This window comes from Aegilops tauschii, chromosome 2 (genome assembly GCF_002575655.3).
Source record: "Aegilops tauschii subsp. strangulata cultivar AL8/78 chromosome 2, Aet v6.0, whole genome shotgun sequence".
In the NCBI taxonomy this organism is placed as follows: domain Eukaryota; kingdom Viridiplantae; phylum Streptophyta; class Magnoliopsida; order Poales; family Poaceae; genus Aegilops; species Aegilops tauschii.
This window is the reverse complement of record NC_053036.3, coordinates 586,401,056-586,414,275: the sequence shown is the minus strand read 5'-3', so window position 1 is coordinate 586,414,275 and position 13,220 is coordinate 586,401,056. Positions and strand designations below refer to the sequence as shown.

Here is a 13,220-nt window from a genome sequence, read left to right as displayed (position 1 = left end):
AAAAGCCTGATTCCTGTGCTCCCTGTGGGATTGATACTCTTCCTTCGAAAAGGATACAACTAAATCATGTGCACTTGCAGGCCATCATTTTGAAGCCTCCATCGACTTGGAATAGGATAGCACCAAGTATTCAAACTATGGAGAAACAAATCTCCACCAAGTCAACCCGTGTTTGCATTTGTTTTACTCTACTCTATAATTCTCAACTTTTCGCTGCTATACCCTATTAGACTTGCATGTGTAGGGTGCTTGATATACTACCATAGAAAGCTTATTTACCAACGAAACTAAAATTTGGGAATAGTCCCTTTACTACTAGTAATCTATTCAACCCCTCTAAACTATGTTAAATGATACCACACTGGTGTGGCAGTCTTGCCATATCATAGGTTGGTTTTGGTCGTCTTCGAGCCATGTATCGTCGACTCTTGCTTAATGATCCTTAGGCCGTTTTAAGTTCAGATGTGTTTCTTGTACGGTTCGTGTCTTTGTTTGGCATTATATCTTCTTCCTTGATGCACATGCATCTCCTCTGCATGATTCAGAAAAAGCACAACAAAAACATTATTGATCAGTTTCGGGCAAACCACGAGTATCAAGCAAAAGATAGATCAAGTTGAGAAATATGGTACCAACAATGCTAGAAACCAAATTAAGAAGACACCAACATCACAAACAAAGCTTTTTTTATAGAAGGGATGAGACACATTACATACTTCTATATTTTGGAGGTCTAAACAAGTGCAAAATATGTACACAACGTGATTCTGCTCTCTTGTGGTACTATCACATAAAATGAATTAATTTCCTATATTTTCAGCCGTATGTAAGGGATGGCTTGATGTACATGCACATTGGTGGATCGATCCTCATGATGGACAATATCGCAGAAGGGACACTCCATATACCATCACCACATATCAAACCAGAAGCAACCGCACCTGCAAAGTCCTCGGACTCCTTATGGTTCGCCCTCTCCCAGACAAATAAGATGATAGTCCCAACAAACATGTCAATCGCAAAGTATGCCCCAATGTAAAATGGAATAGCCATGGCCATCGGGAGTGGGATGAATTTGGACATGCTTTTCGGGGTCACATCTCGCAGGAAGTTGATTGCTATGGCTGCAAAGAAGAAGACAAAGCAGATTGCTAGGCAATGTTGCGGCAGCACTGAGAATCCCTCAACACCCATGATTGACATCTCACGGTAGATGGAAGCATATGGAGCTTTGAACATGCCATTGGGATTGCCAATATCGAAGGCTATCCAGTAAAGCCAAAAGGTGAGGGGAGCAATGACACAACCAAGGGCAGTTCCAATCAATTGTGACACAAACATAGACCTTGGCGATGAGAGGGTCAGGTAACCAGTCTTGAAGTCTTGCATGAGATCACCAGCTGTGGATACTATGGACATCATAACACCACACGCTGCTAAGCCGGCAATCACACCACCATGATGGCCAACCCATGAGGCAAAAATGAAAAGACCAATCTTCCCATATGTGGACGCAAGGTTCCAGTTTGTTAGGCCAGTGCCATATGAGTTGCAGAAGGCGAGTAGAGGAGCAATAACATAGGCAGAGAGGACAAGGTACCACTTGAGTTGTGGGAACATCATCGGTACAATTGCAGCTGAAATTGCTGCAAGGCCCACATAAGCAGATCCTGCCAACCAAGGAGGGATATTGTCTTTCACGAACACCTCATTCAGAAGCTTTTCCTTGGCTGGTAATTTGGAAATGTTATCACCTACAATAATAAATGAAAAACAAGATGAGAGCCATGATATATGATATGCTGGTAGGTCTAGCGGGTGGAATAAGAACATGACATTACCATCCTGAACCCAAACAAGGGGAAGCCTTCCTTTGTTTGATTGTGCATTCATTGTTTCCTTGATAGTTGCATAAACGATTTTAATGAGTTTATAAATACCATCCCCAAGTATCAAGGATATGCATACGAAAACCTGAAAGGGTGCACACACAACTTGGTTTTAGCTAGACATAATGTTGGCAAAGACTACTCGGTTGGTGAACGAAGAATAATTAGGGAAGTTATGACATAAATGACCCATATATATGTTCTTGAACTCAATTTCATGGTTCTCACAAATTACAACCAATATGCCCAATGAAAAAATGCAATAAAGAGACTCGCATATTCACAACAACAACAACTTGTAGATTTACTGGTTTTATTTTGTATGCGGAGAAATAAGGGACTTTCTTTTGTCAAACCTTGTAAGTACTAATTCATGATATTATTTTTTTTTCTTAGACTGATTCATTATATCATCCTCGATCTGTTGGTTAACAACCATCACAGTTGAGTTGACAAAAAACATAATCGAGATACAATAGGGAATTGGCTATTAATTCGTTATGACATGAACAATCAGAACCTTCACCACCATACCTTGTACCCATAGAGTCCTTTGAAGTCGTTGCTTCCAAGCTCAGCTGGATACCACTCCCCAACTTTGGTAGATATATATGGCCAAAGAAAACCCCAGGATATGATGGCTCCAACAAGTGCAGAGCAGTTAACAATATGCGGGCATATAAGACCACATCCAATATAGGTTGGACTGAAGTCAAAATAGAACCTATAAAAATAGAAATTATAAGTGTTTGGATATAATGCATCTGATATTCTAGCTTAAAGGATAAGTAGTTTTGTATGATAATCCATGGATATCAAGAAAAAAAGCCCTAAAGAGGATAAGGCAACATTTTGTTCTAACTTTAATATAAAAGGATTTATAAAATGTGAACTTCAAAATAATATCACAAACACATTAGCAGCAAGCTTACGTGTTCTTAAATGCTGCAAGGCCGAGTGAAGGGAAATTGTCGAAGCCACATGAATCCCCAACACCACTGAAGAACCACTTAAAACAGTTCCAAATAAAACTTATGCTTAAATATTTTCCAAGACAGCTAACTTGTTTTCTGGAAGCACAAAAACAAAGTTAGTACCACCAAAACTTAAGAAATACAGTAGCCCAAGATATGTTGTCAACAGTGAAATTGATACAGAGGCATCAACCTTTATCCCAATCTAACAAATAGATCATTCATCATTTTCCATAAAAACAGATAAACTGCTATTTTGTATTTATCAGAAGATTCACCATCTATGTATAATATATAAGTTTTGATGTTTATCACACACTCCTGCTAAAAGTATAAGCAATTTTATAGGGACAACAGGTTGCAGAACCATTTTTCTATTATTAATCACCAGACAAGAAGCATAGCAGAGTCAACAATAAATGATTATCATTGCAAAGTATAGCTAGCTTAGTTTGCACAATATTAAGAATCAATGCTGGTATGTTTCTTACTCTACAAGTTCAACTTCAGTAGTAGTGTGGACGCTATTCATCAACATAGCAGTGGCAGTTCCACTAGGATATGTTAGCTTGCAATCAATCACCATCACCTAGCAAACACCAAAAGTTAACTTAGTTTGCTGAATTTGTATCAGACAAAGATATGTCCAAGTTGTTGCACTTGATTCGAAACAAAAATGTAAATGCCGAAGGCGCACACATCTAAGAAGGATGATTACCTTGCGCAGCGCAACGAGAATAAAAATACCAAGAAAGCTAACTAGAAACATAAACCCGATCATCCAACTCAGTGAGGGATTCTTCACATCCACTGCCCTGTTACCAGGATAATCAGTCCCAATAAGCTCATAAGTTTTCTGATCCATTGCAAGCATATATGATCCGAATCCCCCTGCATAAACGAAAACAATGATTAATAATGTGAACTCTATGAAAAAGGGAGAAGCCTATCAATTCCCCACTCCCAGGAAACACGAAAATTAAATATGTATGCTGCAAAATGAAACATTTTTTCTAAGAAATGTAATTTTAAAAATCAACCTGCTAATAACTTCCTTATAATACCAAAAAGAATCTAACACCATTGTGGCCCCCACCCAAAAGTAATACACATGCAACGCCTGCACGTACTTAGCACAAAGCAGCATCAGAACTCCACACATCAGGCCTGTTTTCAGTTAAGGATCAAAGCAAATGCAACCCCAACTCGCATCTCCAGCTAAATGCTCAACTGAAGTCCCACATACCGCTGATGGCGAGGCCGTAGCAGGCGACGACGCAGGTCTGGATGACGGTGTTCTCCTGCTTGGTGAAGGGCTTGGAGACGACGCCGAACATCCCCAGCGCCGCCGTCCAGGTCCGCAAGAGGCAGTAACCGAGCAGCCCCGCGGCGACGTTGAGCGAGGGGACGATCCCCACCGTGAGGTTGAGTTTGTGCGTGACGAGGCAGAAGAGCACCCCGAGGATGGCGCTCACCACTATCGCCCGAACCGTCAGCTGCTCCCGCCACGGCGGCACCGCCTCCACCGCCGGCGACACACCGGCAAGGAGGGGGGCGGTCATCTCCGCCTCCGATCCCATCTCTCGCGCACGCTAGCTAGTATAAGGCAATGCCTGTGCTGGACTGCTGGTAGGATTTGAGGCTGACGAGGTCAAGGTGAGGATGAATCAATAGGTGGGAGCACAAGGTATTTAAAGGGCGTGAAAACTGATGTTTGGGTGCAGTCCACTGAACTGCCATGGCATTCGAATACTAGCAGCACGTGTACTGCACGTGCTACGGTGGCTTCAGTATGTTCATTCGTATCCATGCAAAAAAAAAATTTGATACGTTCATTCGTGCTGTATGATGCCTGGGGCCTAGAGTTTTAGGTGACCTTTTTTTCTCCCTGTCAAGGTGGCAAGAGACGTGGATCACTCGGGAGCCACGAGAGGAGAGACGTCCTCCTACGAGACAGCCACGTGGCGTCTGCATACGCCCCAGCAGGCAAGCAAGGTCGTTCTGGTCATAGGGGATCGGGATGGGATGGGCGTCGTGAATCGTGCTGCTTGCCCAAACCTCGTGATCTTCTGCGGGGCAGTGAAAACGTGACCATAGACTGGTTCCAATCTCACTGGCTGGTGAATCCGCGGGACCCACCGTCAGTGGGAGAGGAACCTGGCTCCTGAGATTGCTCCGCGCCTGGGGTGTTTGGCCTGGGTTCTGAAATGGTGGCGTGCAGACCCCGGATGCGTATAACACGCGGGTGGTGCTATCCGGCCGCTCGCTGTCCGGTGGGCCTCGTCGAGGTGATGGTGGCCACACATTTCTACTGCTTGCGTCCTAATTTGATTGTGTGTGAGCCATCACTAAGTGTTAAGTATATTTTGGTGGGGCCGTATCTAATGGCGGCCACGAATGTGCAGCCGCTCGAACCAGCCCTACGCCTGGATTATATACCGTGGGTCCGGATGTAATGGTGACCACGGATCATGGCATACATTAGAAGTTATTTTTTCTCTTTGGGATTGGGAAGGAATGCGCATACTGTATTTGATTTGGTCATGCGGTGCGAGCAAGGTTGTTGGGCTATCCAAATGCCCGGCAGCTTGACACCATTTACTGATGCTTGATGTCACACATCTCATTGTTTGATGTTTGTATGCCTAAACAACTAATGTGCTCCATTTCATAGACGATCAACGTGCTCGTCTATGTGTTGTGCCCGCCCGTTTGGTTGATGACAAACATTAGGGATAGGAGAGAGAATTAGGTATGAGACGAGAATTAGGAAACAAATCCCCTAGGCAGCTAGGGTTCCCCTTTTTTCCCCTGGCGGCGACCGCTAGGGTTCCCGAACTACCCTGCTATCCCACACAAATCTCACGACCAGATTGGGATCTCCTGATCTGGCTGTGATTCACAACTGTTCTTTAGCGACCGGGTGAGTCTGCACGACGGAAACAGAAGGAGCAAAGGCACCGGCGGGAGGCGCATCTGGTAGTGGAGTTGGGGAGGGCGCCCGTGGCCCGGATCCAATGTTTGAGGACAGATTCCAGGGTCTGAATCTTCATGGAGAGGAAGAGGACGATTTGGATTTGTCAGGTGAGATCGATGAATTGATTGAAGAGACGAGATGGATTGCTATTTTTAGGGTTCATACACAGCGACCCTTTAGCCATGTTGCTCTGTACAAAGCGATGAGGAACGCTTGGACACCAGCACAGGGAGTGATCTTCAAGGCGATGAAACCAAATCTGTTCCTGGGTCAGTTTATGTGTCTTGGCGATTGGAATCGCGTGATGAACGGAGGGCCCTGGTTATTTCGGAACGCGGCAAGTCCTATGGAGGAGTACGATGGTCTGACAAATGTGGATGAGTACAAGTTGGATCGCATCCCAGCGTGGGCACGTATCATAGGCATCCCTGAGGGGCTCATGAAGAAAAAGGAGATTGCAGAGAAAATAGCAAGAAAAGTTGGAATATCTCCTGTGAAGGTCATTGTCAATGAAGGTCGAATAAATCCTACAAATTTCTTGAGAGCTCGTGTTCACCTAAAGCTTGATGCCCCACTTGTGCGTTTTGTGCCTTTAACCCTGAAGGAGAGCAAGAGGTGCCCTGTGGACTATGATAAACTTCCAGATTTCTGTGATTTCTGTGGTCTGATGGGGCATGTGGTAATTGAGTGCGGGGATGGAATACACTGAAAGGAGGATTGTGAATGGGGTAACTGGTTACTGGTCAAGTTCGATGAGGCGACTAATGGACTAGGCAGAGGAAGGTGACAGTCGGGGCCGGGTGGCCGGCCAGACAGACGAAGAGGATTTGGAAGAGGCTTTGGAAGAGGCGAAGGGAGCTTGGGGGACCCAAATCCTCAAGAAAGAAATAGCATGGAGATTGACCCTGAGGCTGCCCGCAATGATGGAGCACTAGTACCCCAAGCCAGGAAGAGGCTGACTGGACAAGATGGGAATTTGATCAGTTATGGTGTAGGTGTTAACCAGGTGGCAGCAGGGGTAAACCCTCCACCAGGTTTTGTCAGTGAAAAGGTTGAGTTGCTGGAAAACATAGCTAATGAACCAGTAGACAAGACTCAGCTCAACACCCCACAAAAGATTCACGATCAGAAGAGGTTTAAGGCTATGTCAGATGATGTTAATGCTTCCTCAAGTACATCGGCGACTCCCCTCGAGGGTGTTCGCCAGGAGCAATGAAAATCCTATGCTGGAACTGTCGCTGTATGGCCAGTACCGCGGTAGAAAGAGCGCTTCTGGAGATCCAGAAGCAATGGGGGCCGGATGTGTTTTTCTTGTCCGAAACACATTTGAATACTGCAAGGGCAGAAAAAATAAGGAAAAAATAAAGATGGACAGAGTGGAGGTGGTAGAGAGCGTTGGTAACACTGGGGGTTTGCTATTGTTCTGGCAAAATCCCATTGTCCTGCAAGTCCGTGGGAAGCACAAAGAACTTCATTGATGTGTCGGTTGAAACAGCGGGAGAGGAGGAATGGAGATTTACTGGATTTTATGGTGAGCCACGGTGGGAGGACAAACATCTCTCCTGGGGTTACTTGAGAGGTTTATATCAGCAAGACCGTCTCCCTTGGGTTGTGGCTGGGGATTTCATGAGATCTTGTACTCGCATGAGAAGGAGGGTGGAGCCCCACGTCCCATGAGCATGATGCAGAATTTCAGTGAGGCCTTGGTTGACTGTGAACTAGAGGATTTGGGATACTCGGGTGACCAATTTACTTGGAGAAGGCGGAGACTACGGGAGAGGCTAGACCGGGCTGTTTGCAATGGGCAATTCCATTCTATGTTCCCGTGTGCCAAGGTAACCAATGCGGAGCACACTAAATCTGGTCATCGACCTATTCTATTAGATACAGCGGGCGATGTGGTTGGTGATAACTTCAGAGCAAGGATTAAGCAGTTCGAGGCCAGGTGGCTCAAAGAAGATGATGTCGAACGGCTTGTATCGGAAGCATGGGAAAGATCCAGTCCTAGTTCGTCTCTTGCAGATCGCACTGCTGCAGTGCACGAAGAGATGCATATCTGGGATCGTGAGATCCTCAAGGTGCCACACAAGCAGCTGAAGGAACTCAAGGAGGAACTAGAAAAGCTGCGGTTGGGCCCCCTTACTGATGAGGCGGCAGATCGGCAGCGTGTCGTTCTTATAGAAATTGAAGAAAACTTAGAAAAGGAGGAAATATACTGGGTGCAACGGAGTAGAGCCAATTGGCTTAAATTCGGAGATAGGAATACGAATTTCTTCAACAACTTTGCTACAGCACGTAAGAAGAGGAACCACATTAGACGCTTGCTGGATAACAATGGTAATTGGGTAGAAGATAATGAAGCAATGAGAACACTGATAACAGAATACTTTCAGCACCTGTTTTCTTCGGAAGTTAATGTACCACATGAAGATGTATTGAATAAAGTAAAACCTTGTGTTTCGGGTTATATGAATGACTCCCTGTTAGCTCCTTATACTGCAGAAGAGGTGAAGAAAGCTCTCTTCTCCATAGGAGACTTAAAAGCGCCAGGACGGACTTCATGCGATATTCTATAAGAAGTTTTGGCCAATTTTGGGGGAGGACCTAGTGCGAGAGGTCTTGCAAGCTGTAAACAGTGGCATTATTCCTGAAGGTTGGAACACTACAACCATTGTCCTCATTCCGAAGGTAGATAATGCAGAGAAGATCACACAATTTAGACCAATAAGTTTGTGTAACGTGGTCTACAAGGTAATTTCGAAGATGTTGGCCTCTCGGTTGAAGTTGTTGCTTCCTAATATAATTAGTGAAACTCAAAGCGCTTTTGTTCCTGGACGGATTATAACTGATAATGTTATAGTGGCATACGAGTGTTTGCATACAATGAAGAAGAGGAAGAAGGAAAAAACGGGAACATGTGAAGTGAAACTCGACATGCATAAAGCCTACGATAGGGTCGAGTGGGTGTTCCTGGAAGCAATGTTATCTAAGCTAGGTTTTGATCCAAGATGGGTCAAGCTGATCATGGCGTGTGTCACATCAGTGGAATATAAAGTTCGGTTCAACTCCAATGAAACGTTGCCCTTCTCACCCACGAGGGGCCTTAGACAGGGTGAGCCCCTATCGCCCTACTTGTTTTTGCTCCGTGTTGAAGGCTTATCGGCGCTGATAGCACATGAGGAGGCAACGGGGAACTTAAATGGTGTCAAGGTCTGTTGAGACTCCCCCGTTGTGTCCCACTTACTATTTGCGGACGATTCACTTGTCTTGATGAAGGCGGACCAGCAAAATGCTCACACGTTAAGATCAATTTTGGATGATTAGTGTGCGGCATCAGGCCAATTGGTGAGCGAGGCAAAATGCTCTATCTTTTTCAGTCCTAATACGGAGGAGGAAGTTAAGGCGGGGGTATGCCAAATTCTGAATATAATGACGGAGTCTTTATCGGATAAATACTTGGGTCTTCCGTCCATGATTAGGGTTGACAAGGTAACATGCTTTAAACATCTGATAGAGAGGATTAAGATGTTGGTGAACGGATGGAAGGAGAGAACACTTTCTTTTGGTGGAAAAGAGGCTTTGATTAAAGCGGTGGCCCAAGCCATCGCAACATATGCGATGAGTGTATTTAAATTCCCCAAAAAAAATTGTAAGGGGATCACTGATGCAATGTCGCAATATTGGTGGAGTGACGAAGAAAACCATAGGAGGGTGCATTGGTTCGCTTGGTGGAAGATGTATGTGCCAAAGGAAAGAGGAGGTATGGGTTTCCGGGACATTCATAGTTTTAATATGGCCATGCTGGCTAAACAATGCTGGAGGCTCATTGAGAATTTTGACTCACTTTGTGCTAGAGTTTTAAGGGCCAGATACTATCCTTCTGGGGATATCTTGAACTGCGAATTGAAGAAGGGTTCATCCTTTGTGTGGCAAAGTATTTGGGCAGGAATACAAACGTTCAAAAAAGGGTGCATTTGGAGAGTTGGAGATGGTACAAAGATAGACATATGGAGTGATTGTTGGATTCCCAGCAGTGCATCAAGGAAAATTGTTACTGTCCGCGGGAACCAATTACTCACTAAGGTCAGTGACCTCATCGACCCTTCCTCGGGTGAGTGGGATGAACATTTGATAAGGGACACTTTATGGCCTATAGATGTTGATTGGATATTGGAAATTCCTTTGTTTTGGCAACATACAGAGGATTACATAGCATGGCACTTAAGTAAGAACGGTATTTTCACGGTACGCTCAGCGTATTATAAATAGTGGGTAGAGACTTATGCCCAGGCAGATTTGATGGGGAGCTACCGATCTGGTTCTGGGCCACATCCAGTATGGAAGAAGGTCTGGAAGCTCAAACTGCCAGGAAAGATTAAGATTTTTATTTGGAGGTGCTTACACAATGTGCTACCATGCTTCAGCGTTCTAACTAATCGGCATATTGGTACTAACTCTCAATGTCCTATCTGCAAGCTGGACGGGGAAGATATACGCCATGTACTTTTCTCATGTCCACGTGCTCTAGCCATTTGGGAAGCCTTGGGCGTTGGCAATATTATCAGGGACGCCATGAGGATAGACCGCTCTGGAGCAGCGATAATAGATTTTCTTCTATGTGATGAAGCTCATCAGCGCATGTACTCGACCCAATTGAACTGTCGGAGTTAATTGCAGGAACCAGCCGGTACATTTGGTGGCAGCAGAGACAATTTGTGCATGGAGAAACTGTTTCCTCGCCGGAACAAACAGCAATGTCGATACGGGCCCTAAGCCTAAATTTCGTTCGGGCAGCAGGGAAGCCGAAGGAGAGACCTCGAGTGAACAAGTGGCCTGTTATTTTGTCCAGCCAACAAGTACTAAATGTTGATGTATCTTTCCATGTTGAAGATCATACAGGCGGGTGTGGAGCAGTAGTGAGAGACAGCCGCGGAAAATTCATTGGGGCGTCTACAGCTAATCTCATGCAAATTCCGGATGTCGTCTCGGCAGAAGCTGTAGCTCTGCTTGAAGGCCTAAAGCTTCTCCAAAGCCTAGGATGCAACAATGTGATGCTGAGAATGGATAATATTGTGGTGGTTGAGGCCCTATGGATCAACGAAGGTCATGCTATGGTGGCAGCCCCAGTTTTAGAAGATTGTAGAGTCTTGCTATGTAAGTTCGGGAAGATACTATTGAGCATTGTAATCGAGAGTCAAATGTAGTTGCTCATGAGATAGCTAGGTGGGGAAGTACGAATTCTCCCTCTGTGTGGGTGGATGTACCCCCCTGAGTTTATTGTTAAATTCCTAGCAAACGATGTAAGTGTGATCTATTAATAAAGCTAGCCGTGAAGGCCTTCCCGTCAAAAAAACTAATGTGCTTACTGATAACTTGTGAACATTTATTATTGCGCTAACAATTTCACTGTTGTTTTGTTTTGCGCATTTGTGTTGCGCTGGTGCGTGCAGTCCTGATCAACTAGAAGATGATTTGAATTCATAGTTGATTATGATGTATGGACTATGTTGAGAATTCTATCCGAAAGATGAAATTTCAAATTATTCCTGATAATCCTTGTCAAATAAAAAAATAAAAAAAATTGTGATCTGTAAGATAAAAAGAGGTTTTAGTGTTTTAGTGATCCTACATTTGGTAACATGGTAGCAGAAGATATCAGTATGCCATTAGAGCATCTACAATCGGACTTGGCAAATCTGACCCCTGTACATCTGCAGACACATCCAGACGGGTCCTCATATTTCGCTCCCGGCATCCGCATATCTCAAATCCGGACTCTCAAATCCATGCAAATCCATGCACGTCAATCATACAAGCCAATGTCGCACGTAAATAACAAATGTTGGTACCGAGTATAGATAGTGTTTACAAAAAAATTATTTTAAGTGCACAACTCAAACACTAGCTCCTTGGTTTCTTTTATGGGTCCACATGTGCTCCACAAGATCATTAAGTAGTTGCGTGTGCACCTGATGATCTCAAAGAATCTGATGCATCTACAGAAAGTTCATACGCTGAGCTGCATATTGATCTTTCGATATTTCGACTTGTTCCCCAGGTGTTTCAAAATCATTGGTTTGGGCTACACCATCACCCTCATCCTCGGCAATCATATTGTGCAAAAGAACACAACATCTCATCAGCTGCCACAAAGTTTCTGATTCCCACTTCATTGCAACGCTACGCACAATTCCCCAACAAGTTGGAAGCAGATCAAATGCCCTCTTCACATCCTTCCTAGCCGCTTCCTGCATTGTTGCAAAATGGCTTTGTTTATTGCCAAGTGGTTCGGATATGGTCTTCATAAACGTCGCCCACTGAGAGTAGATGCCATCGGCCAGATAGTATCCCATGTTGTACTCTCGGCCGTTGATGGTGTAGTTGCACGGCGGTGATTCTCCATTGCAAAGCCTCCTGAACACCAAAGATCGTTGAAGCATGTTGATGTCATTGTGAGAACTCGGTATTCCGGAAAAAAAGCATGCAAACTCCATAAGTCAAGCGCAAGGCGGAGCCACGGAGTTGCCGGACGTACCGCAGTAGCGTTCGGGCGGCGACAACATCCCACGCGGCAAAGGACGGGACAGAGGACTGCTCTGCTGGAGCTGGTGGCCCAAAGGCTAGGAACGGTTGCGGAGTGCACACGACGGTGGAGCTGCGAGACGGACGACGCAAAGGAGGAAGAAGAAAGGAGAGAGCAAATGGATCTGGCAGGTTTTGGGTGGATTTGGTGCAATTTGCGGTGGGATCGGGTTGTCCGGTCCGACGTGGCGGGCATGCCCGGGCGCGCCCGAGGCCCCCATATCCGCCCCATATTTGGGCTGGATATGACGGGTGTCAGTCAGCCTGTGCTTTTGAGACCCGTTTGAGGCGTCCGTCTCGGTCGAAATTTCGCGACCGGACAGTGACCGGGCGGCCCGCCTGAACGTATGAGGTGGGTTTGAGGTGCCCAGATGTAGATGCTCTTAAAGAAAAGCCAATGTCAAGTGTGCATTGACCCAATTACACATATATGTGTGAAAATGAACATGCCAATATTTCGATCGTATAAGATCTTAATTGAAATTTGTGGAACCTCGTGATATGGCGTAACGAGCAGGCAAAAACTAAGGTAGTATGAATGTGTGGCTTTCAGATGTGGCAGGGCTGCATAGCATGAAAAAATAGATAGTGAGTTGCAGTCACATATTGCTTGGGAATTAGTTACAATATATTTTCACGATATTCGACTGTATGAAACATGAATGTTGATATTATGATAATTACACATAGTTTGTTGTATTTAATTATTATAGTTGTAAAATATTTCTTGAATATAAGTAACATAGTTGAATATAAGAAGACAGACACCACACAGTTGGAACACATTAAAAACCTCCT

At 44.8% G+C, this 13,220-nt stretch overlaps 1 protein-coding gene across 1 annotated transcript; it reads right to left on the bottom strand.

Moving 5' to 3' along the window:
* Positions 1 to 669: 669 nt before the first annotated feature.
* LOC109745448 (probable metal-nicotianamine transporter YSL6) lies at positions 670 to 4,545 on the bottom strand. Its single transcript, XM_020304567.4, has 7 exons — positions 4,110 to 4,545; positions 3,582 to 3,754; positions 3,355 to 3,452; positions 2,822 to 2,959; positions 2,424 to 2,613; positions 1,842 to 1,974; positions 670 to 1,754 (listed from the first exon to the last, which is right to left on the bottom strand). The coding sequence occupies exons 1-7, from the start codon at positions 4,441 to 4,443 to the stop codon at positions 817 to 819; spliced, it is 2,004 nt and encodes a 667-aa protein (XP_020160156.1). The 5' UTR covers positions 4,444 to 4,545; the 3' UTR covers positions 670 to 816.
* Positions 4,546 to 13,220: the final 8,675 nt, after the last annotated feature.